Source organism: Gymnogyps californianus, chromosome 15 (genome assembly GCF_018139145.2).
Source record: "Gymnogyps californianus isolate 813 chromosome 15, ASM1813914v2, whole genome shotgun sequence".
NCBI lineage: Eukaryota > Metazoa > Chordata > Aves > Accipitriformes > Cathartidae > Gymnogyps > Gymnogyps californianus.
The window spans coordinates 1,470,647-1,495,550 of record NC_059485.1 but is presented as its reverse complement, the minus strand read 5'-3'; the positions used below and the strand labels follow the sequence as shown (position 1 = coordinate 1,495,550).

The 24,904-nt window shown below is 56.1% G+C and overlaps 1 protein-coding gene across 1 annotated transcript in view; it reads left to right on the top strand.

Annotated features, from left to right (window-relative positions):
* The window catches only part of LOC127022528 (delphilin-like), a 40,298-nt gene extending 22,686 nt beyond the window's left edge, over positions 1-17,612 (top strand). Inside the window, 16 exon segments of the mRNA XM_050906162.1 lie at positions 683-837; positions 2,872-2,973; positions 5,524-5,621; positions 6,107-6,224; positions 6,613-6,938; positions 7,169-7,285; positions 7,287-7,580; positions 8,861-8,948; positions 10,329-10,406; positions 11,188-11,384; positions 11,929-12,084; positions 14,138-14,224; positions 14,799-14,928; positions 16,378-16,496; positions 16,966-17,130; positions 17,541-17,612. Coding sequence (XP_050762119.1) covers positions 683-837; positions 2,872-2,973; positions 5,524-5,621; positions 6,107-6,224; positions 6,613-6,938; positions 7,169-7,285; positions 7,287-7,580; positions 8,861-8,948; positions 10,329-10,406; positions 11,188-11,384; positions 11,929-12,084; positions 14,138-14,224; positions 14,799-14,928; positions 16,378-16,496; positions 16,966-17,130; positions 17,541-17,612 — 2,302 coding nt within the window.
* The last annotated feature ends 7,292 nt before the right edge of the window (positions 17,613-24,904 follow it).

Genomic DNA, 24,904 nt, shown 5'->3' with positions numbered 1-24,904 from the left:
AAGAGGTTCTTACCATTACTTCTACATTAAGGATGCAATAGTTGCAGCAAGCTTTAACCCATCATCTCTGCCTCAGTTTCCCAGTAGAAAAGCAGCCTGAGTTTAGCTCTCTGACCCAGGACAGCCCTGCTCCCCCAGGCTGCTTTATCCTCCTCACTGAATTGGGTGCTCAGCCCTGCTATTCTCAACAGCCCTTTCACCATCTCTACACACCGCAGAGCCAAAATGAGACCGAGCCTTCAGCCCAGCGAGGCTGCCAGCCCAGCCACCCTCTCCAACGCATTTCTCCCCAAGCCTGCTTACCTGCTGCTGGCTAAAATCCAGGTCTTTCTAGGGTTCCTCTCTGCTTTCTGGCACTCCTCCACCCCTCTCACCCCACACACACCCTAGCTGACTCACAAACCAGGTTTTATACCTGGCTCTCAGGTGCTGCCGATCCCCGGCGGTTTGCTCTCCCTGTTAGCACCAGCTGCACAACTCCACTTCCCGAAGGGCTCGGTCCCTTACTCGCAGCCCGGCGCCTCTGCTTTGAAATGTTTGCGCCAAAGACTCAGAGGCAAGCCCGGCAGCTGAGACCCAGGTGGAGGCAGGCTGGGAAGCGCCAGAGCCCAGGGAAGCGGCGTGGTGGGGCTGTGCCGTAGGGATGCGCTCACTGCCCAGCCCTCTCTTTCCCATTTTGCAGGAACATTGACACTCTCATTGTGGATGTGTACCCGGTGCTGGACACACCGGCCAAGCAAGTCATTTGGCAGTTTATCTACCAGCTGCTGACGTATGAAGAGCAGGAGCACTGCCAGCAAAAGATTGCCAGGTTTCTTGGTTACAAGTCCTTGGCAGGTGAGAGGAAAGCCCCTGCGCTCTGGCATGGACACGCGCCGTGTCCCACCAGGTCCCCCGGGGACCTCGGTCCGTCATGCTGGGAGCAGGCTGGGGCGGTGAGGGAGCAGCCAGCTCTCCCCGGGGGCAGCGGCTGCGGCTCTGCCCTGCCTGGCTCCTGCCCACACGCTGCCTGCACGGAGGCGGCGGCTGCGTGGGATGTAGAGCAGCGCAGAGGAGTTTCCAGCTCCTGTTACCGATGAGGTTGGTCTGTAAATGTCAGGCGGGAGGTTACCTTTTCTGCCCCACGGAGCCATGTACTTTTGGAAGGAAACTCTGCATTGAGAGGAGAGATGGCACCTGAGAGGTTGTCTCTGGTAGCAAAGGCTTTTGGAAGCCGCTCGGGTTGTTAGAGGTCAGGAAGTCCCGAAAGGAAAGAGCTGGTTTAGGGGCAGCGTTCAGATCAGAGAGGCAAAATAAGCGATGACGGCGGCAGCGTCCCTCGGGATGTCTCCGGCAGTCAGAGGTGCGCAGGTATCCGTGGTTAGAGGAGGTGGGGAGCGCGGCTCCCCCAGCAGTGAAGCGCCTGCCCGGGAGCGCTGCTCTCCCAAAGGGACTTGGAAGGCAGTCTGCGATTCTCCTCCTCCCCGGTCCACCTCTCCCCTCACCATCGCCTGGTTCCGTGGCAACACAAAAACCAGCTATGGTTTGCTGAGGATTATGGGCTTTGCAGTCAGACAGCAGAAAAGCGAGGGCAAATTTGGAGGGAAATGTCGTAACCTTTGGATTTGGGCTTCTTGATTGCTTTCAAATTCTTCTATTCTAAGCTATTTACATTGTGTTGATGTGTTTATTTTAGACTCAACGTAGGTAAAAAGAGGTGTTGCTTGAAGAGAGACTTCTGGAGGAACACAGTTATTTTAGCACAGCCTTTCCCCTCGCAGGGAGAAACAGCTCGAAGTCCTGGTGCAAATACTCCCTGCTGTGCGTGGAAACCTGTTGGGTATTTGCTCACCTAATTTGCACTCTCAATTACCACTGCTTTTGTGTGTGCAGAATCATGGCCCAACCTGCCTGACGTGTTGTATATTCCCAGGAACGTAGACCCTAAAATTAGTTTATAAACTTTAGAAGATCTCAGAGGGAAGCCGGTATGTTTGCAGTTTGCAGCTATATTTCAGGAATACAAAGCAGGTATCCCCAGCCACTGGCAGAGGAGGAAAGCACCCGAGTAAATCTCCCAGGACCAGGCTGCTTCAGACTGTTGTCCCCGGTTCGCAGGCTGGTCCCTGGCTCCTTTCAGCTTCTCAGGTGAAAGGGGCAGTCTCTGACCATGCAAAGTTCTGGTTGTTCTGGTGCATGACGTGTGTGTCCATGCGTGGAAGCGCGATGGCCAGAGATCTCTGAATTTGGGTTAGTCCTTCATTTGGGCTTCTTCCAAACTCGGTGGCGATCTCTGATGTTTGTGTGTATCGCGCTGTCCGAGCATTGATCTGCTGGATACCATGGAGACTGATGCTCCGGTATCTTCATCCTGCTGTAAGTCTGAGCCTCTCTGAGCTGTCGCACTGAACTGCACATGGACCAATCCATTAGTCAATGTTGTTCTTCCAGGCAGCATTTTGGTGCTGGCTCCAACTCCCATCTTGTCCCTTGCGGGCAGGAAGGAGTTAGCTGGGTCCCTCTGGACCAGACTAGCTCAGGGCCAGAGTTTCATGTGCACCATAAGCTGGCAGATGCTGATCCTGCTGGAAAAAGCAATTACACGTCCCATCTTTGGGCATCCATCCCCCTGCCCTGTGCTGGCAGGAGCGTTTGTAACCTGCTCCGCTCCACGGGGCCAGTGTGAGGATGGAGCGAGCGGCTACCCGGGGGGACGGGCAGCCGCAGTGCCAGCAAGGCTGGGCACGGGGTCACGGTCGAGTGCAGGGCTCAGAGAGCAACTGTGGGTCCCACAGGCCTGGGGGAGCCCCGTGTCGTAGTGAGGAAGAACAGGGGAGCTGCGGGGTCCGGCATGCACTGGCCATGCCTTACAAAGGGTGTTTTCTGCTACAGCAGAGCCAGAAGCGGAGGACCGCTACCGCAGCTCTGTTCGAGGGGCCTCCTTGTGCCGGGGAAGCCTTCGAACCCCCCGCCCCGAGGAAGGGGGGGCAGCAGGTGGGTGATTGGGGTTCCCCCTGCGGGGAGGAGGGAGCTGGGTCCTGGTGGTTGTGCCTGTAGAGTACTTCTGCTCTGCCCCAAGCCAAAATCCTGACCTATTCCTACGCGTGAACGGTGGGAAAAGGTGGAGGTCAGCATAAAGCCAGCACAGAGGCTTTGACTGGAAATCCATGTTTTCAGAAACAGTTGAAATAAGCAATTCAATAGGAGGCCAGTTGTGCTGCGGCTGAACCTTGTTTCCAATCCCTTCCATTGCTCAGATGTGAACTGATCCTGCTGGTCTGAGCCCTCCCTTCTGGGGTGCACAGTTTCTAGCTTCCCTGTGAACTTTCTTGGGCACCATCAAATTCACGGGGAAAACAGCATTTGCGAAATCCATGTGAGGAAGAAGATCATGGTTCAGTGCCACTTTGAGACTCTTGATGAACTACACTCATGGCACAAACCCTCCCTCCCTTCAGAGAGAAGCCCCATATCTCCTCGTTCCTCTGAAAATCCCATCCTCCTGGTATTGCTGCAGGACCTTCCACAGCCCCCGGATCTCTAACCCCCTCCCCCAGATGCACCCCAGGTTGCTGGTTATGTTTTCAGTCCTTCAGCTCTTTGCGCTCCTCTCCCAGATGGCGGGACAAGGCATCCTGCCTATTCCTCCATCACTCTTAGCTGATCGCGAAGGGCACTTGACCTGTGCTTACGGCTTCTGACCACGACCTCCCCACCACGACCTCCCCACCACGACCTCCCCACCGCAACCAGCCAGGCTCCACCGGCACTCCGGCTGCACGCCTTCCTCCCGGCACTCCTCACCGGGAGCACGGTGTTCCTCAGCTGTCGGGGAGGGCTGCTGCCGGAGCAGTCAACTCTGAGACATTTCCCCGGGGAAGATCCTCTAACCTGCCTCCGAGAAGCATTTCTGGTCGTGGTTACGGCACGGAGAGTGGCCGCCAGCTGCGTATGCCGGAGGGAAGCCGCTCGCCCGGACAGATGCTCGCCAGCTGTGGGAGCAGAAAGAGCCTGCGGAAAGAGCAGAGCAGCCTGCGACCTGTCCTGCTAACCGTACCCAAGCCGGAGCAGGCTCTGGGGTCCATCCTGCTCCGGCTGCTCCTAGTTCACTTCCCTGCACAAACCACATATTTATAAAAAGCAGACAACGTTCCTCAGTCCTGGAGAGGGAGGTGATGCGGGGCGAGGGGGGGCTGCGCCTCTTGTTCCCGATGAAAGCCCCACTCCAGAGCCCTTTCTCTTTACAGCCAGCTACGTCCGTCTGGGGCTCTTCTTTCTTTGTTGCCATTAAACGCTGGGCTCGGAGCACATGGGTCCGGTTTAGCGCTGGTGTGAGCGGAGCTGCTCCGCTGGGCTCGCCGAAGCTCTGCCTGCCCGCCCCAGTGCTCAGCCTGGCCCTGACCGCTGGGTGGAAATATTGTGGCTGAAGGGAATGTGAATCCATTCGACCTGCCCTCCAGCAGCTCGGGAAAGGCAGGGATTGCAGACTGCTTCCTCCCGGCAGCCCTTCACACACCCTTGGAGATAAATCGGGGGTCTGGACACGTCTCTGAGAGCTTATACTGCTGCAGCCATTAACCTCTGAACAGAAGCTCTCCATGGATGTAACTGGAAAAACAGAGTTTCATTTGGAGCTGGTCAAATCAACGTCATTCCAAGCGAGCTCCCTTGTGCCTTCGCAGGGGTCCAGACCTCCCTCCCTCCCTCCCTGCCACCCTCCCCGTGTCCCCTGCAGAGCCCCGTCTCGGGGGACCCTGCTGGGGCGGCCGGCGCTGCCCGGGCATCTGTGACCGAAAGGACCAGATTTTGGAGACTGCGACCTCGACTGCCATGTGTGATGACCCTGCCTGTCCTGGTGTCCAGCACCTACCAGGGAGGCTGAAGGAAAAGAAACCAAGAAAAAAGGAACACCCATGGCACTGCGGCGTCTCGATATCTGGAGGGTTCTCAAAGTAGTGCAAACTCCCGCAGGTGCCCTGGATAATGTCTCTTCCCCTGAAATACTGCGATGGAAACTCCTCGCTCGGCACTGGGCCCCTGTGCACGGCACTAGCGAGGAACACGCCAACCACGCCGCAGCTGCAGCACTGCTTTGGTGCTGAGGATTTACAGGCAGCTTCCGAATCTACCAGTTGGGCAGACTGAGAGATAAAGAATATCCTCATTTTATAGAGAAAGAAACTGAATATGGAGAGGTAAAGGGCAAGGCATAGGAGGATTTTTTCTCGGCCGTGCTTGTTTTCTAGCACACGCCATGCTTCGTTGCCGGGTGACTTCTGCTGCCGCCCGGGGAAGCCCGCAGTAAGACGTTCCCTGTTTCACAGGCAGCCCACGCATGGGCCCATCGGCTGCCCTGCATCGGTCCCTCGGGACCCCCAGACCCGGGAGCTCCCGGTGCTTCGCTGTGTGCCTGGGCAGGGAGGATGACTCCGGGTCCCAGCAGGTCCCAGGGAGGACCTTGATGGGTCAGGACCGCCGGGAGCCCTGGGGGGCACAGGCAGAAGGAGCGGCTCCTGACTGATTTGATTCTTCCTTCCCCGGCAGGCCAGAGTGACACCGTGGAGGTCCCCGTTCGCCTGATCCCTGGAGAGAGACAGGCTGGCGATGGCACATCCCTCCCGGAGACACCCAACCCCAAAATGGTGCGACTTCGTGGGGCCGGGGCAGGGGGGGGAACGCCTCTGGGAAGTGCTTTGCCGACGTGTGCGGGACCGTTGTGTTCACAGGGATGGTCGACAGCTTGACTGCTTTCACGTTAATGCAGGAAAGCAGAAAAAAGGGAACGGGGGAAGGATGTGTCTGCATGTAAATACCTGCCGGTGGCTGACAACATCCCTGCCGCAGAGCTCGTCTCTGAGATCACTTCCATGGGCAATTACTTAGCTTTAATAAGGCTGGTGTCTGTCAGCAGCTTCCTGCAGCCTCGTGAGTGAAAGGCTCTTGGGGAGCTTCAGAAAAGGCAGAGTAGCCTTGGGTTGGGGTGAAGCACTCCTTTAAAGAGTAAGAGACCGGGGGCTGGCAGGTCTGCGGTGGCTGTCCTGTCCCCAGGACATCGCAGGTCTCTGGGGGCTCCGCAAGCCCCGTCTTGATTCGGGCATCGATGGCAGCTCTTTGCCCTTTTTTTCAGATGTCGGCTGTCTACGCAGAATTAGAAAACCGCCTGATCGGCAGCTTTGCTGGCAAGATGGGTAATGCTGCCCTGCACAGAGCATCGCCTCCTGCCCCAGAGCTGGCACACGCTGCAGGTAGCGTCCAGCTTCCCACAGCGTGACAGAGGCAGTTTTGGAGGGGGTCTCGGGCGATGGTGGATGGTGCTGGCCAGGCAGGTGGAGGAGAAGGCATCTTTCTCTTGGTGCCGTTTTACAACGAAGCAGTGACGGTGCCACGTGTGAGCCCAGTGATGGCTCCTGCAAAGCTGCATCTGCAGGAGGGCAGCGGAGTGCGTGGGATGGCAAATCCCACGGGACCCCAGTGCACTGGAAGGCGCTGCCCGGGGGATCTCTCCTCTCCGCAGGCTGCACCGTTCTCTCATGTCCTGCTCAGTGCGGTGCTGGGGCTTGTCACAGCCCACAGGTGGGGGGCTGCAGGGAGTGCCCGGTGCAGGACCCCCCTCGACAGTGCTCTGTCCCGCAGGTACTCGCAAGGCGGGGATGCCGATCTCGTGGCCGAGCGACCCTCTGGCCTCCCAGCAGTGCTACTACCGCCTGCACAGCAGTGTGGCCTCTCCGAGCAGCACCGAGTCCAACCCCTACGTCAGCCTCGACAGCAGCCCAGCCCCGTCCCCCAAGCACCGGGACTACCCGCTCAGCCCTCTGTCGCGACGGAAGAAGCTCTTCACCTTCTCCAGGCCCCCGCGCAGCCGTGACACTGACCGATTCCTGGATGCCCTCAGTGAGCAGCTGGGACACCGGGTCACCATCGTGGATGATTTCCTCACCCCTGAGAATGACTACGAGGAGGTGAGCGTGGCGCAGGGGTGGTTCGGTGCACGGTCTTTGTCTGCCCTGGTCGTGGAGCCATCCATCGTGTAGCCTGCACCGCACCGGGATGGGTGCAGAGCCTCTGGGGACACGTCCTGGGTGGCGGAGGGGGGCAAGGGCTGCATGGCTGGGGGGCAGGACACCCCCGAGGGCTGGGTGGGCGGAGGATGAGGTTGCCACCTTCAGCCTCTCCTCTCTCCCTCACCCAGATGAGTTTCCACGATGACCAGGGCAGCTACGTCACCAACGACGTCAGCAGCAGCGAGTACATCAGCAGCAGCGACGAGGGCAGCTCCCTGACCTACTCCACGCTCTCGGACCACATCCCCCCCCGCCGCTCAGCCCCCTCCGCCACCTCCCCCCCTGCAGTTCCACGACCCCCAGACCATCCCCACTAAGGCCGAGGCCACGAAGGCCAGCACGTCACCTGCCCCCAAATCCCTCGTCAGCCACCTGCACCCCATCCCGCCCCCGCCGCCCCCGCCGCCACCCCCCCCGGTGCCCTGCGCACCCCCCCTGCACCGGGGGCTGCTGCACCGCAGGAGCGAGTCCAACCATATGAGCGTCAAGAGGCTGCGGTGGGAGCAAGTGGAGAACTCGGAAGGGACTATCTGGGGGCAGGTACGGCCCGGGAGCGGGGAGTGGGGAGCGGGGCGAGGGTCCAAACCGCGGTCTGGGGAGTGTCTGCCTGTGCCAAGCCTGTGCAGGTCAGCAGGGGCATCCGTGGGCACTGCCCTCCTCCCTGCCCAGAGCGCTGGGGGGCTGTCCCCTCCCCGGAGCATCATGTCCTAACCTCTTGTTGGGCCATACGTTGAATACCTTGGCCAAAGGAATGAACTCTGAAGATGCCATGTTACAGAAAGCCTCGTTTCATCCTTTTAATTGGATCAAAACTGCCGGGATGAGAAGATGCTCCGGAAGGTATCTGAAATGCTGTTTTTGACTGCAGCGTCCTGGGGAGCGCTTGCTTTCCTGCTCTCTGTGGGTTGACATAAGCAGGAGCTGCCTTCAGACACGTTCTGCAGCTCTAGGAGGTTTTATCAATGGGAAACCATGAGGATGGTTGAAAGCAGAGTGATGGGGAGAGCACCGAGGTAGGGGAGGACACCGGAGGGGGAAAGCAGAGGCGAGGGGTGAGACTAGATGTGATAATCCTTTGGCATCATGGGCTTGAAGTGATGCAGAACTCTGGGGGTGGATTTGAGTCCCTGCAGGGAGAAGCTGGCCTCCCTGGAGCTTAACTTCCAGCCTCTGTGTCTCTCACGATGATGAATGTGTTCAGACGTGCCATATTCTTCATGCCCTGAGCAGCTAGAGGGGAGCTGTGGGATCATCTTCCAGTCCCACAGGCACCCACCTCGTAGCAGGCACTTGAAATCCTGCAGGTCCCTCTCCCTGGCACTCCGGAGAACAAGATGCTTCTTCCCGGTGATTTTTTTTGTATGCAAAAAATTCCCAAAGTTTCTGGAATTCCCACTTTGTCCTTCAGTAAAGCTACATGCCCAAGTAGCAAGTGAAGAGCAGTAGTGCTCTGTAGGATTCAGAAGCTAAATGAATCCGCGGGGCAGTGCTGCCAGCCGCAGGGTGCAAGGAAATGCTGATGGGGTGAATCTCCGGGTTTCTTCCTTTCTTCTGAAATGAGAACAGGTCCCACCAGACGGGCTGAGCGACTTGTGTAGGAACTGCCTCCACAGAGGTGAACAGTTCCCCAGGCTCTGGTTTCTGCACAGGGTTTATGATGGCTGAGTCTCCAGTTACAGGACAGTGCCATCAGCCTGTCCTGGTTTCTTCTAGGGACACAGAGCTTAGCGTGGGGCAGAGGGAAGGTGGCCCAGCGCAGGCAGGCAGTGTCGGGCTGTCCCCTGCACCAGCACGGCTCCTCACTCTTCCTCCTCTTGCAGCTCGGGGAAGACTCGGATTACGACAAGCTGAGTGATATGGTCAAATACCTCGACCTGGAGCTGCACTTCGGGACGCAGAAGCCTACAAGTAAGTACCTGAGCCCCAGAGCCGGTCCTGGTACTGGCCAGAGACTGGGGTGCTGGGAGGAACTGGGGCTCGGTGGGCAGCAAGGCAATGCCTGGTCCTAGCATCACCCATGGCACAGAATTCGTTCATACTCAGGTTTTTGTGGCTGGTGGCGCAGCAGATCATTAAGGTGGAGATTGTTGCACTATCTGTCTATCTCCCTTAATTTTCTTCGCTGCCGTTATCTGTTTTCTCTCCGCATTTCAGTCGATCGGGGCAGTGAAACTCAGCTGGAGGGTTTCGCTCCCCATTGCGCTCAGTGCTGCTTCCCAGCTCTCATAGCACCTGCCCGGCCATCCCCATACCGCAGGGAACGCTGCTGTGCCAGCACCGCTCTCCAGTGCCACGAGGGGCCTGGTTTGCAACACAGCAGAAGCTCAAACCGGTGCCACATGCGATAACGATTCGTGCACAGCCTCTGCTTGTTACGGTCCGTGCAGTACGGACAGTCAACCGGGTCGCCGGCATGCGCGGACACCACGTTGTGCTGCAGTAGCAGTGGCAGCTGCAAATTAGGATTGCAGCTCTGTTGCTTTGAGAACTCAGCCCTGAAAAAGCCATGAAAACATTTCTCTGTCCATAGAGAGCATTACAAGCAACATATTTCTTTTTACCTATGTAGTAAGTTAGGTCCCCCCAAGACCTATATATGGAGTCCATAGGTACCTGCCAGTGCAGCCTCCCCTGTCGCTCTTGAATCGGGGTCTCCCGCAGACCTACCCACCGGGCTCTCCTACCCACCGGGCTTTCTGGGTGCTGCAAACCCCGAGAGCAGGTCCAGGCTGGGGGTGCCGAGCAGCAGTGGCCGGGGTGGCCACCCTGCACAGCGGGGAGTACTCGGGGCGCGGGGTGCAAGCGCTGCCCTCCTGCCCCCCTGCAGCCTGCCCGACGGGAGGCGTGGGGCAGCGCGGCCGCCTCATTTACACTGGGAAATGTAAAACGCCAGTGGGATGTCCGAGCTCTCCTGCAAGGGACATGATGCACGATGGCAGCGTGGGCAGAGCTAAGCTAGAGCGGGCAGATACAGATGGGACTGGCAGTGGAAGTGGGATGAAATGGGATTCTTCTCAGGGGCTATGTTTTTGGGGATGTTTCTGGGCAGTCTGGGATTTTCTGTGTGTTTCACCTCTCGTTTTACCTTTTTCAGCTCCAACTGAGTCCTCCATTGAGGAGATCTTTGAATCGCAGAATTCAAGGATTCCCGGAGCCATTGCTGTGTGCAAAGCATCAGTTCTCCTCTCTTTCATTCATGGTTTCACTGTTTTCAGGACAGTTTTCTTCCTGCTGGAGCCGGCTGAGCCTGTCCTTACCCATGATTAAATCTTTCAGTTTCTCTTCCAGAGCCAACTCTCATGCCTGAAAACTTTAAAAAGAAAGATGTGGTTGAAATCTTGTCCCACAAAAAGGCCTACAACACATGTAAGTAAACATCACGGTGAACGTACCCCCAAAACGGGCCCAGAGATGGGACCGGGGATGTAGAGAACTGGAAAGGTAAAAGGAAGGAGGCTACATGAGCACGATCCCATGAGCGCAATCCCAGCATAGCTCTGCTGGTCTGGGCTGTTCCTGCAGCCCGGAGCCCCTCCAGGCTGGGCTCAGCCCCGGGCCGGGGGGAAGAAGAAGGCTTTACAAGAAAGGATGGAGATGGGATGTGACTCATTGGCCTGGGGAGGGAGAGGGACAGAGCTTGCACGGCCCCGCGGGGCAGCGAGGGTGTGCGGGGCTGCCCTGCCGCCCGCCGGGGAAGGGTCAGGGCCGCTTCTCCGGGACGTGCTTCTGGTAGGAAGGAGGGTGGGAGGGCTTGGTGGGACCCTGCGAGACCCTGGTCTCCTGGCCACGGGGGCTGTGGGAGAGGAGGAGGCGCTGGGGGAGGTTTCCAGTGCAGCCCAGCCTGACGCGTTGGTGATGTACATGCACATGATGCAATACTCTGGGGGGGGATCTGCAGGACCAGAGTGACTCCTCGGGGTCCCCGCGCAGCCTCTGCAGGGCCTTGGGGAGCGGACAGCCTTTGCTCTCCCCAGGGCTGACCCTGTGCCAGTGTGGGCACATGGAGAAGTCCACGTTACTCTCACACCGTAGAGAGACTGAGCTTTGCCTCCTGGCCCCGTCCTGCCAGGCAGTCCGTCCCAGTGCAGCCAGCCCCCCGGGTCCGGTCCTCCTCCTCTCCCAAGTGACGCGCCTCCCTTCTCCCCAGCCATCCTGATAGCCCACCTCAAGCTCTCGCACATCGAGCTGCGCCAGATTCTCATGACGATGGAGACGGACCGCCTGGAGCCTTCCCACATCAAGCAGCTCTTGCTGTACGCCCCAGACGGAGAGGAAGTCCAGCGCTTCCAGAGCTACAAGGAGAACCCCGGCAAGCTGAGCGAGCCTGACCAGTTTGTGCTGCAGGTACCTGTGGGCAGGGACACGCTCCGGGAGCGAGGAGGTCTGCATGCGTGGTGTCCCCGGGATGTCCCACTGTGGGCTGGAGTGGAGGAAAACACACAGCAGAGAGGAAGCAGTCAGCAGGGCGCTGGTCTGCTAATGTATGCTGCGGGATGGGAAGAGCTGGTGGCACTGGTCACAGGGACCGCTGGTGAGCAATGCTTGGGCTGATGCCCAAGGTGTCTGGCAGCTCCCACAGCGGCTCTTTCACAGCCGAAGCATACCACAATGTTTACTCCACGGTAAGAGTGACTTTGCCCACCCTGACTTACCTTCTGTTGACAAAGTCACTTGCAGACATTGGCATGAAACCTTCCTCTCCTGTGGCAGCAAACTGGCCATGCTCTGCGAAGGCGACAGCAGCCGTCCCAGCCGCTCCGCGGTGTCGCCTGCGCTGAGCAAGTGCATACTGCTTTCACGTACAGGGAAATACGCCAGGAAAAACACCATATAGGAGGGATTATGGCTAATGGTGATAGTGGTAATTTTCTCCTTCTTTTGTTCTCAGATGTTGTCAGTACCAGAATACAAGATCCGCCTGCGCAGCCTACATTTTAAGACCACTCTGCAAGAGAAGACAGAGGAGATCAAAGCTAGCTATGAGTGCATCTGCAAGGCCTCTCTAGAGCTGAAAAGCAGCAAGAAGCTGGCTAAGATCTTGGAGGTCAGAACAGTCCTTCCTTCTGGTAACAGCCACCGGGGGCCCCCAGCGTCCACGGGAGCACCTGCAGGCAGCCAGGCAGCTCGCAGGCAGCTCGCAGGCAGCTCGCGGGCAGCTCGCAGGCAGCAGGAGCGCAGCTCCAGCCCCACCGCTGTCTTGGGCCCCTCTGGGTCCAGCTCGGCCACGCTCCATCCCCTGGCAGCTCCCTCTGGTATTGGCTTGTGGGGATCCTGGCCTCGGGAGGATGCAGAAGGGCAGATCGCAGACGGCCACGTGCTCGCCCACAGCACGCAACAGGGCTGCAGGAGCCAGAAACCCACCCAGTGACACAGCCGAGCCCACCGAGGTTGTCCTTTGGCTGCGATGGAGCAGGAGGATGTGGGGTTTGTCCAGGCAGTCACTGCGTGTGTGTCCGCATACAGCTAGCACTGCAGGCTGGTCCCTGCGCACGGCCGTGGGCTTGTGCCAGCCCTGCTGCGGTGCAGGCAGGGGTCCTGCACGCTGCCCGTCCCTCTGAGGAGGTGCTTTTGGGGTCCTGGGGACGGGCTGTGCCTGGCAGAGGGGCACTGCACTGGCAGGAGAGAAGGAATCCTGCTGCAGCTTCTCCTTGACCCTACTGAGATGAGCTGCCCCAAATTAATGTTAATTCATTCGGTTTTGCGTTTAAAAAAAAGAGCAGGTGGGATAAATGAGGTCACAAAGTGACAAAAGGCATTTCCAGATGAGAGATGAACCTCCTTAGTGACTCCTGGCCAGTAACCCCCCAACACTTCATTAAGTCCTTGGGGGGCAATGGTTGGTTGCACATTAATGGGTGGTGAACAGAAATTCAGAGAGTCCCAGGCTGAAATCCAGATGGTCCTGAGGTCCCCGCTCCTCGCCAGGCCCCAGGAGGGACGTCAGGACTTGGGTGAGCCCAGTTTGGGGTCCTGCTGTGCCTCCAAGGCTGCAAAGCCACAGCACAAGGAATCGGAGCATTCTGGAGGGGAAAACTGGCTCTGCTGGATCACTACTTTCCCTTTAAAAGATCCCTTTAAAGATCTGCAGGTAATAGCTACAAAAGGCTTTGGGAAGAGGAGAGCTTAGGCACTTGCCAGTCAGCAGAAGAGTCCTTGTCCTGCAGGAAGGAGATCACAGAGGGGACCTCCAGACTTAGCCCTGGTCCTGCAAGGAAAAACGACTGAGAAATAAAAATGCAAAACCAAATTGTGCACGCCCAAAGCCTGAGGCTGTAACGCAAGACAAACCCCCCCCTTAAACGTTAACAAAGCTTGGGTACCTGCATCGTCAGTCTGGAAGTGGCAAAGGAGCCAAGCCGGTGTTAGTGGTGCCATGGGCTCCCTGCAGCTCCCTGGCAGCACAGACCTCCTGGGCGGCTGCAGGGGAGGGAAGGGGACTCCTGGGCAGCATCCACGTAAACCCACATGGGGAAGCCTCTAAATGTGAGCTCTTATAAGGGCTTCGGAAGTTTGGGTCTGCAGACGACAAACGGGGTGTGTTTTCTAGCCCCTGCTGAAGACACGGGAGAGGTGGTGGATGAGGACCAGTTCCTGTAGCTGAAACGTGGGCTCTGCTGTTGAGGGTTCAGTGCAGGCTTCGTACAGGAGCAGCGCAGAGAAGAGAACAGCCTGTGCCTCTGGATCCACGGCCCAGTCCCTTGGGGCTGCCGTGCCGATGGGCACATTAGCAGCCCTCCTCCTCCCAGGGTGCTGTGGCTGCCCTGTGGGGGTGACAGGATGAACAGGGTGTACAGAACCAGCAGAAATTCTGCCTTTAACATGTATTCATCCACCTAATCTAACCCACTGAATGCACTGATAAGGTTTAACGATGCTCTATGAGCACATGTACGGGGCCCCTTAGCAGAAGTGACCTGACACAAAAAAGGGTGCTTTCCCACCGTCCTGTAGACAGAGGGAGGCTTTCTACCTCTGCTCCTGCCACACCGTTGGTAGGTCTCTGTGACCCAAAAGCGGGTACAAAGGGAGATGGGAGATGGGACGATATAAGTGCTGGAGATCACTGGCCAGTCATTCACTGAGGTTTCTCTTTGCAGTTTGTGCTGGCGATGGGAAACTATCTGAACAACGGGCAGCCCAAGACCAGCAAGACAACAGGCTTTAAAATCAACTTTCTCACCGAGGTAAGACGAAGCATCCTTGTTCCCGTGCAGGAGGCACCAATGCCGGGAGCTCCAAGTGCCCGATTTATCGTGCCTGTCCTTGCCCAAGGCTCCTGGGTGCAGCAGCTCCCAGAGGGAGGACCGGTGGGAGGGCTGGATTGATGCGCAGGGTTGACTTCAGAGAGGCCCCAACGGTGGTCTGGTGCTTCAGTGTGCTGGGGCCTGAGACCTGCGCTCGGGTGCGAGGCTGGCCAGAGCCCACGGCCTTCGGGCTGTGGGGTGGGAGAAAACCAAGGTCTTTATCGCACGCGGGTCGCTGTGGGGCTCCTGAGGGGCGGGGGACGGGGTGGCAGCCCTGGCCCGCGGGAGGGAGGCATTGCTTAGCATCTCGACGCCACTAATCTGGGCGTAACATGCTGTGTAAACATTAAATGTCCTATTTAAACATTAATCCACATAGCATGGCTGGGAATTGCCACGCACGTGAATGCAGGGTGAGCCGAGCAGAACAGAGGAGCCCCTGTGCATTTGGGTGCTTGGCAAAACTCACTCTCCTCTGCACAGGAATCTCCTTACCTGTTTTGCTTTGCCGTAGCTGAACACAACCAAGACTGTTGATGGGAAATCCACCTTCCTGCACATTCTTGCCAAATCACTTAGCCAACACTTCCCAGAGCTCCTGGGCTTTGCCAAGGATCTTCCTACAGTGCCGCTCGCTGCCAAAGGTAAACGAGCAAAAGCATCTGCAAGCTCCGTGTCTCCTTGCACTGTCTCTTGGTTTTGTATGGGTCTAGAATCGGTCCTGAGCTGCACAGCATTGGCACGAGCAGGATGGTGGCCCAAACAAGTGAGGAATGGTCCTGAGTGAGAGGATGGAGCTAGGAAGGGATGAGCTTAGTGACAGGGGAGATCCCATCCGTCCCATGCTGCCGCACACGGGAGTGTCTAGACAAGGCTCTATCCCTGACCCAAACCTTCCTCTGACTTGAAAAAGTGGTTCCCAAGTTCAGAGGTATCTTGGAAGTGCAAATGAGGCACAGAAGAGGGAAGTGCCAGGAGCCGCTCTGCTCCACCCAGCCTCTGCCCCCTTCCATGCCTGGTGTGCAGCCTCCCTGGCGTGGGTGCCAGCATTATTGCTGCCTGCAATCGCCTGTGGTACAGAGTGTACAGCACCCCTCATGTTATGAGTTCACAGTCCAGTCGCAGGTATGTCACGCTGACTGAGGATCATACAGCTTCGTCGGCTGCAATAAAAAAAAGTCACATAGATGCTGGGGCTATCATCCACCCACTTGTGTTGGTGGTGTCACAACAGGCTGGCTGCATGCAAAGCTTGGGCTGCATTCTCCTTGCACACCATCCCCTGTTGTTTGTGAGTAATTCCCCTGGGAATTGGTGCTACAGTGGATAAATAAGGGAGAAAATTCAGGCCTGGAGATGTAAATTTCCACTTGGTGAAGCTGTACCTGTAGCTTCCCTAGCTGGATTTTGTATCTGGCCTGACTCTTAAATAACCCTTTTGTCACTGAAGGCTCCCTGCTGCCCAAACTCCTGCCACTTTATACCCAATTTCAGACCGTGTGCCACCCAGGGCTGCCCAGCTTCGCTCTCATACAGGCCACAGAGCCACAGAGCTGCAGCACGTAACCCAAACCCTCCTGACATGCTCCGGTTCACCTTCTCCCTTGCCTGTAGAAGAGCTAAGGCTTGGCCGTCCAAGACAGCAAGGAGTCTGAATGGCTCATCGCTCTCCTGAATGCTGGTGCTATGATGAGATGCCACGGAAAGCAGCCAGGATATTGCCCTTTGTCCCACCGTCCTGTACACTCCCTCTGTCCCCCTCCCAAGTCAAGTACCTGTGTATCCATCGCCGCCCTCGTGCTGCTGAGTCCTGCATGCTCCTTGCACTTGGCACGTTCCAGGCTCCTTTTGAGGTTCTTGGCATCTCTTGGCCCGAGCACCCAGCAACGGCTGCTGGCAACTTGCTGGAGCCCAGCAGGAAGGTCTGGTTGTCCACCACACCCTGGACAACGCGGACAGGTTGTGCAGAGCCATGTAGACAGACAGCCTGAACCACCCTGACCGATGGCCCGCACTCGTTTCCCTCGCTTTGCCGTACGAAGCAAGCCAGACCTAAGTCTCCTAACACCGTTGACTCCTCTCTTCTCATGTAGTGAATCAGAGAACACTAACGGCTGACCTAAAGGACCTGCACACCACCGTCAGTGACATACAGATGGCCTGTCACAACATGCCAGCTACTGCAGAGGACAGATTTGCAATTGTGATGACTGTATCCTTCTGTAAAAGGGGCAAAACATCAATGGGACTTACTTGCCCTCAAGTAAAACCATTTTGTTGTCTTTATGCCTCCTTGGTAAGCAGCAGGGCTGTGTCCGGCTGGTAAGAAAGCACCATCTCAGCACTTGGTGAGAGTGTGGTGGAAATCTCTACCCTCCACTCACTCTTAGCCAGCACGGGAAACAGCTTTTGTGGTGACCACCAGTTCACGTGCCTCTGCGTGGCAGAAACCCAGTGCCACAGGGCCAGAACGCTTTCTGAGCTGTCTTTCCTTCCAGAGAAGTGCTGTTAGGGACAGCTGAGCATGCCAGCCGGCTCCCTTCGCACGTGGCCGCAGCCTGCGTTTGCAGCAGGTCCTTTCTTAGACCTGAGATGAAACCCAGGCATTTGATAAGCAGAAGTGATTCTGATCTGTGCCAGACCCACAGTGCGGCTGTTTTTCCTTAAGCCATTTCTGTCAGTCCTTCCTGGAGAGTGCCCAGCCTGCCATGCGATCCCTGGACGACCTGCAGCACAAGGCCATGGAAGAATTCAGCAAGGTGTTGTCCTTCTTCGGGGAAGACTCGAAAATGACAACTTCTGAAGCTTTCTTTGGCATTTTTGCAGAATTCATGAGCAAGTTTGAGGTGAGTTGCACTTTTCAAAGCCAGCAAGCAAGGGGTTTCCTGTTAGATGTCAGTGAAGCGTTTTACTTGCATGTGAGCTGTGGGAACGAGACATGCTTTTTGTGAGCGCACGTACCTGAATGTCTGTAAAGTGCAATTTTTCTAACGTACAAGTTGGCTGGCTGGTGCAGGAGGCTGAGGTGAGGGTTGATGCTCCAAGCAGCAGCCCCATGGAGAGTAAAACAGATGTTCTTATGGTCTGACATTCTTGGTTAACGAAGGCTGGGTCAGAGCACCACAAAGCAGACGCACGGACTGACTTCTCCAGTGGGAAGCCGGGGGAGAATTAAGTCTGTAGCGGCCACTACCATTGAAACATCTCCCTGTCCACACCAGCTCCTCAGCTCCTGCTCTTTGCTCTCTCCCTGCAGCGGGCACTCAGCGATGTGCAGGTCGGCGAGAGCCAGCGCAGCCCCAGGATGACCTCCCCCCTTGCCTGGTGACGGGCCTGCAGCAACGCAAGGTGCAACAATTTATTGCCAACAAAGTGCAATTTGCTCCTGTTGAGTTTGGTTGTAAATATGCTGCTGTCACCTGCTACCACCAAGCAGAACCACGGACCGAGGGGTCGGGACAGTTTAGACACTGAAAAGGCACCATAGGCGATAGTGGATGGATGCGAGGGTGAGGCACAGGGACATGAAGGTAAACACCGCGCTGGTCTTGACAACAGCTTTCTTAGCATCCTCCATTTCCAGCGTACTACTGAGTCAAGGATTTCAGACACATCTGGGTAAAACCCCACTCTCCCGTGTTTCCAGAACACGTATAACAGGCACCAGCAGTCGCTGGACACCTTCCCCATGTCCCCACGGCCAGCACCCGAGCATGGCTGTGCAAGCAGTCAGCCCTTGCAGGATACAGCTTTCCCCAGGCAGGCACGCTCGCCCCCGCCAGCCCCGGGGCCGGGGTCAGAGCCCAGCCACAGACTCCCTGGGGAGCCAGAGCAGGTCAGGCGAGGAAGGGAGCATGGGGGGACAAGGGCTGCCACCAGCGCCTGCTCCCCCGGGACCTTGGGGAGCAACGCTGCTGAGCCCCCCTCAAATCCCTCTCCAATGCCTTCTGCCCTTGAGCTGCACCGTGGGGCTGGAGCTCCACCTGCACAGACCGTAACAGCGGAGCAGAGATTGCTGGAGGTGGCCCGGAGGCTTTAATCCCCTGCCATTGCCAGCCAGTAGCAATAGAAAGCAATATGACCTTGCAGAACCCTTCTGGCACGTCCGTGTGATCCCAAATACAGATCCATTCTGGTTCTATCCAGCTGAGCTGGAGAGGAGGGAAAGCGCAGAGTCCTTCCCAGCCGTCAGCTTTGCTTAAAGGTGGGGCAGAGGCTGACAGGTCTTGAAATCTTCCCAAGAGTTTAACATCATCAGCAGTAGACTTATTTGAACTCGCCAGGCGACGTAAATCCCTGAGCATTTTGGTGCCTGCTTGGAAAGTACGGAACCCTCGGTAGCCTAAAAATGAGTGGGAGTCCTCTGCAGCCCCAAGCACAGCCCCTGAGGCACGGCAGAGAGCAGCGAGAAATACATCCCCTGCCCTCCTTTATTCACTCCCGAGGGCTGGAGTCCTGAGAGTCCCTTTACTGTATGACCAGTCATTCACGCTGAATATACCCAGGGAACTCTCGAAGCACGCACGTCCATCTTTCAACCACGTCCGATTGTTATTTAGATGACTTAATTCCCTCTGAGACGTCCCCTGGGACAAAAGGGCTAGCAGCATCCCGTGGTCAGTGCATGCGCCTTCGGGCGACACAGTGCCCCGAGAGCTTTACGGCAGCAAACCTACAGTGCGTTAATATTGTGAGGCATTACTCTGTGCAAAACGCATCCGTTGCCTTTCAAACGCGACACGCTCCAGCGTCCTGCCCCGTGGAAGCGCTCCAGCAAGCCGTAGCGTAGGTAACCTTCCTCCCGTCTATTGCCAGAGCAAGAGCTCTTACTGCAGCCTCTGCTCAAGTACAGAATCACCAACTGGTGCATTATTTATGGGAGACCTTATGACCATCAAATCTTCAGTTTTCAGTATTTTTTTAAACCCTGCTGTAGAAAGTGAAGTCTATTTTCACAAGTGTTCTCAGTTTATACAGCTTTAAGTGCCAGGTAGTTTCTAGCGTTGTGTTCCCAGAGGTCCAGCCCCGTCTGTCTCTGCCTCTCCTCTGCCCCGACGGCAGTGACGGGGCAATGCTCACTCACCTCCTCTTTCCCTTTTGGATGTTGCACACTGCATTCAGTTGATTTTTTTTTCCCCCCTAAAAACATATTCAATATTTAAATGGCTGGAGGTGCTTTTGAAACTGTCATTACAAATGTGAAAATGCTGTACATAGATTTTGCTACATGTTGTAACTTTCCAAAATAGTTAGATCTCCAATCCCTTTGGTATTTTTATGTGAATATTTTCAGAGAGCCAGAACTTCTGACGTATGGTTATTATTTGATAATGGGACTATGTATATTCACGATTCAGGCTCTACCCAATGCCTATGTGCTATTCCCAAAATAAAGCTACTACCTTCTGCCTCCTGACTGCGTGTACCTCTGTGTTCTGTCAAAAACTGCTTCGTACGACAGCTGCAGGTGAGGGGGTGAGGAATTCTGCATCTGGCCCTTCTGTGACTGCACTTCTTAATATTGGCCCCTTACACCTACAGGAGAGAGACGCAGGACCTGACCTTGCTGGATTTGGGCTGGCATGGGGAAAATAACTGCATAATTGTGAAAAGACCTGCTTGCGTGCCAGCATTCAGGCCAGCGTGATGAATATGAGCAGCAAATTCTTAAAATAGTATGGATTTTTTCTGCAGCCTTCAGAAGAAAACATTTAGTGAGCGTATGAGCCAGTGAATTGTTTCCCTCAGAAAAGGAATTCTTGGCTGAGGATGAGTTTATGTCCCTGGAGCAATTTATCTCCCTTTACACTAACAGCAGATAGATAGGGACCGGCTTCGTATCAGATTTCCTGGTTGTAGTTTAGCTTGTTTACAGCAGCCTGCTCAATCACTGGTTCCTCCCTGGAGGCCACGGCACCAGCAACTGTAAAACGGCTCTGAACAGAGTTAACAAAAACGTTACGGGTAGAAGTCCCTCGCTGGGCACACGCATTTAAAGTGCTCGAACCCCTCCTGATGTTTCTTTAGCCCTCCTGGCCAGACAAGCCTGGCTCTTCTGCAGCCCCGGGGATCTCGAGCTGCCCAGCGCGGCTGTCAAACCTCCCACCACACAGTCCAGCGCAGCCCGGGCTGCAGGCCATAGACCGCCACAGAAACGATGGCCCGGAGCCTCCCTTGCAGCATGGTACGTACGACAGCCGGCATCGTTCACCGCACACACTTGTTGTTTTGCTCTTTCTTGATAACTGCAAACATTAGGTAATTTTTCCCCCAAATCAGCGCACTGGCTGGGCACTCTCCTTTTAGCCTTGTACAGCCCAGCCTTAACAGAATGCCTGCGTCAGCCTTGATCGTGGGATCATCTTCACAGGAAAGCCTGTCCTTGGAGAGGAAATAATAACTCAGGCAGCAGCCCGGGGTCAGTGCGGGGAATGCAGCACTCCACGGGGTGCCACTTCCATCCTCTGACAGGGGCAGGGAAACCGTGACCCTGAAAATCCCAGGTTACATTCCAAACCTCGGATTATTTAAGGATCTTCACCCTTTCCTGCAAGAAATGGGGAAAAAAAGACCTCAAAGAGGAAATGAGCAGCTTTAGTAAAGTCATGGTGAAGACATGATCGCAGCTCCAGCTGATGGACTGGCTGGGATAAAATAGTACCAGGCTGGCATCTCCAAGCCAAAGTGGAACGACGTATGAACCCTCCCTCTAAGTATCTTGATAATGGTTCAAGGGGCCACGATCTGCAATTATTTTCCAGGTGCCATGAAAGATGCCAAAGAGACAAACAGAGGTCTCGGCTTCAGACTGGAAGGGCTGGAAGTCAGGAAAAAGTGGCACAGACCGGGAGCTAGCACAAGGCACCTGGGTGCTGAATTTGAAGCCCTTGAGGATCCGCCTTGTTCTAACACAGTTTAGGAAAATCTGGGTTTTCCAAATTCTAGCAGATCAAATTAAAGCATCTCCAATCGCAAGATTCAAAGACCCTTAGTTACGTTTATCAGAAGTGTGAGCCCACTGTGAAACAATGAGATAAAATACAGATACTAGGTTTTTCCTACTTTGCTTTCTGGTTTCTTAGACTCTTGGGTGCCTTTTTTAATTTAACATCTTTAACTTGCCTCCGTTGTCAATCTAGAAACCTCAAAAGTGAAGGTGAGAGCTGAATTTCTGATTCTAGCAGCTGAGATTGTCAGAGAAGGGGTGAGCTTCACAAAACCTTTGGTAAAAGCAGTGCAGTTCGCCGCAACATTAAACGACGAGTGAGTGAGAGAGACCCAAGCAGCACCTGCGCTCAGAGATGCTGCTCACGCCCGGCCAGCGATGCGGGACCGGCGTTCCCCGGGGGCTGCCCTGCTTTGGCTGAGACTTTCACCCAGGCGTTGCAGAAGAGCTGAGGACTCGCCAGTAAAACATGCCCTTAGGGGAGCCCACGCAGTAAAATTCGGGTTGATAACTCCACCGTCGGGACGTGGATTAGGTTTGTGTAAGGACAGTGCCCATGTCTGATCTGCCCGCCCAGCTAGCGGGTTACCTGCCCTGCAAGAGACCCGGGGCTTCTCAGTAGTGCTGCCCTGGGGCTCTGTGCACCCCCATTTCAGAGATGTACGAGCTGCCTCCTGCCACGGTCTCTCGCTGTGCTGGAAGGTCCCTCTTCAGCATCATTCTCTGTGTGTTATTTGGCCGTAAGTGTTTATCAGGTTTTTCAGGCAGAGGATGCTGAAGCCAAAACCTCCACCCTGGTCCCAGAAGGGGACTCGATCCCAGGATTAACCTACAGATTCAGAAATGAGTTATGAACCCCAGCCTGCGGATGAGTTCTGCTCTTTGTAAGGCTTAGGCATAAACTTACAGGCAGGACTAGCTGTCAGCTCCCCCCTGTGTCGCAGGCTGTCAGCTTGAGAGGACATCAGCACTGATTTTTTTATTGTTACTCATCCCTTCTCTAGCTGCGCAATTGCTTAAGAGAATGGCACTCTGTGGAGTTTGACCTGTGAGCCCTGATAGTGAAAATAATACACTTCTCACCAGAGCCACGGGAGACCGAAAGAGTAACTTTGGGCAATCAGTTTAACTTTGACTATAAATATTCCTTCTCATTCCTTGTGACACCGTTAACAGCTCCGCTGGCAAATCCCGATTCTCTGGCAATATTTAAGCTGCCTGTCAGTTGGCAGAGGCTTGGCGGTGCCCGGCGCAGGGAACAGAATGAGACCCAGCTGAGCGCAGTAAGTTCCCTTTCAGCTTCTACTGCGAGTCGGGGAGCTCCGGTTGGTGTGTGGGGTCGGGGCTGCTGCTGGGCTGCGTTTCAGCCCCGGCGAGCGGTGGTGTCTTTAGGAGGTGGATGGACCTGAGAATGCTTTAAAAAATCCCGTTGAGGAGGCATTTAGAGCGATACAGTCCCGACGGGTTACTCGAGACCCACGTGGGCTGCGTTTCTCCCGGCACCATTGATAAAGGGCTGGCTTCAGCGGCTTCATTTCAATGCCACGGATGTTCCTTCCTCACAATCTCTGGCGAGGAAAGCGCTGCCGCCTGTGCCAGGAACCGAGGGAGACCGGGCTGTGAGCTGAATTCACAAAGCGGGCAAAATTTCCACTGGGCCGTGGCAGAGTTAGGATCTGAAATCAGAGCAACCGAGTCTACTGCATTTTTCCTAATGCCCAGCCTCACCCCCGGCTCTGGGAGCCGCAGGAGGAGCTTTAACTGGGCACCTGTATTCAGCTCCGGGAATTTCCCCTGGACTGTATCCCACATTTCCTTTCTTTACTGACGGGCATGACAAATGCCTGCAGAGCTCTGCCCCAGCTCTGCACGCACTTCAGAGGGAAAGACACAACGCTCTCCTGCATGCGTGGCTGAATCCCGAGTGAGACTGAGCATAGGTAGCTTATAGCACTAGCTGTGCTGCCGGTGCTAACCACCCGCCACGGGCCCTGAGATGGGAAGCGTCTCGGGATGAAAAGAAACAGCAATGTCAGAGCTGCGAAAGAGAAAGTAGGGGTGTTAGAGCAGGGTTAGCAACTTCCCAAAGCTGGCATACCAAACCCTATTTTTCTTTTCCTAGTTAGAGGTTAGGCATGCCAGTAAAAACTCAGCAACAGCCAAGACACATTGCCTCTTAAAGAGGTAAGATAGCACTGATATTCTGATCATCAGTGCCCTGTGCCCTTGCAAAGCAGAAGCTCCCAAGGAATTCAGTGGGATCTGGGGGCTTTATAAGGCACAGAAAAGGCTCTGCCAAGGTGCTGCAACTCCCCGGCCCCAGCCCGGCGCTGCCACCACTGCCACTCAACCAGAACATGGCTCTGGACCATCTTTGGCTCTTGTGCTGGAGGCTGCTGATGTCTCGGGATACAACGCCCCAGCTGCAGAAAGCGGGTGAGGGGATGGTACCTGCCACCGGAAAACTCCTTATTTATTGCCCAACCTTTTCGTAAATGCACGAGCCCCGCAGCCCTGCTCCAGGCAGAGCCCGTGCTGCAGGACTGGGTGTAGCGGGGACACAGGGCAGGGCTTGCCCTCCCGAATACTGCCCAGCAGGAGAAATCGCTGCGTCTCCATCACCACGGCACTTGCGACTCCATTCCCTCTCTGCTTTGCTCACACACCCGGGGCAGTAGGTGCCCGGCGGTGCCACCGGTGCTCGAGAGTGAGTTAAGGGCAGGTTCCAGCTGCAGTTCAAGACATCGACAAAGGGGTGAAGCCGGCGGAGGTTGTGAAACACGCAACCGAGGGACAGGGCGGCTGTTTCGGTCTGTGCTTTGCTGCACGCCGGGTGTTCAGAGGAAGAACTTGTTTGACCGCTTGTTGTCCGACCGTCCACACCGGGAGCCCCGGGCTGGTGCAGGCCACCCTTCGCCCCACCTTCTTCAGCTTCTTGGCGGGGGGGAGCTTATAAGCGTTGCCTTACAAGTGCAAGAGAGGCCAAAGGACCTGGCCAGCCGCGTAGGCAGGAGGAGGACGAGGACCAGCAGACACCCGGCCCAGCCGTCCCGGCGACACAAGGGCTGGACCCGGAGCTGAGCCGGCTGCGAGGCGGCACCGAGGCCGGGGAGTGCCGGCTCTGCCCCTCTTCGGAGGAACCATCTCCTCGGCTCAGCAGGGTAAGAGAAATAATCCCGAACCTGCTCCGTGGCTGGAGCGCGGCAGTGAGGTGCTGGGCCCAGGGATCTCTGGCAACCGACAGCAGCCACCTCCGAGCCAGGGACTCCCCAAGGTGGGCCTTGCCCCTGCCTTGGCCGCACCAGGGCTGCCACTCGCCTCCTGTCCTGCTTTCAAAGCAAGGCTGAGCTTTGCTAGGTGAGGGGAGGAGGAGGAAATGAGGAGGAACTGCATTAATTCAAATACCCGACCAACCTCCTCGCATGGACTTTATCCTGCCCCTTCTGCCAAAGGGCAGCAGCCTGGCACCACGGGGCGCTCCGGAGGGCTCCAGAGAGCCCTTGCAGGGGTCCCACGGTGGTGCCACGTCTCCTCATCAGGCATTTCTGGAGAAGAAAATGAGTTTTTATTCCTGTGGGAAGCACATCAGTATCTCACCTGCAGGAAATGCCTCTGCGGGCTGGTGTGCAGGAGGGAGCCCCAGCTCCAGCACCGGCTCTTCTGCCGCTTGGTGC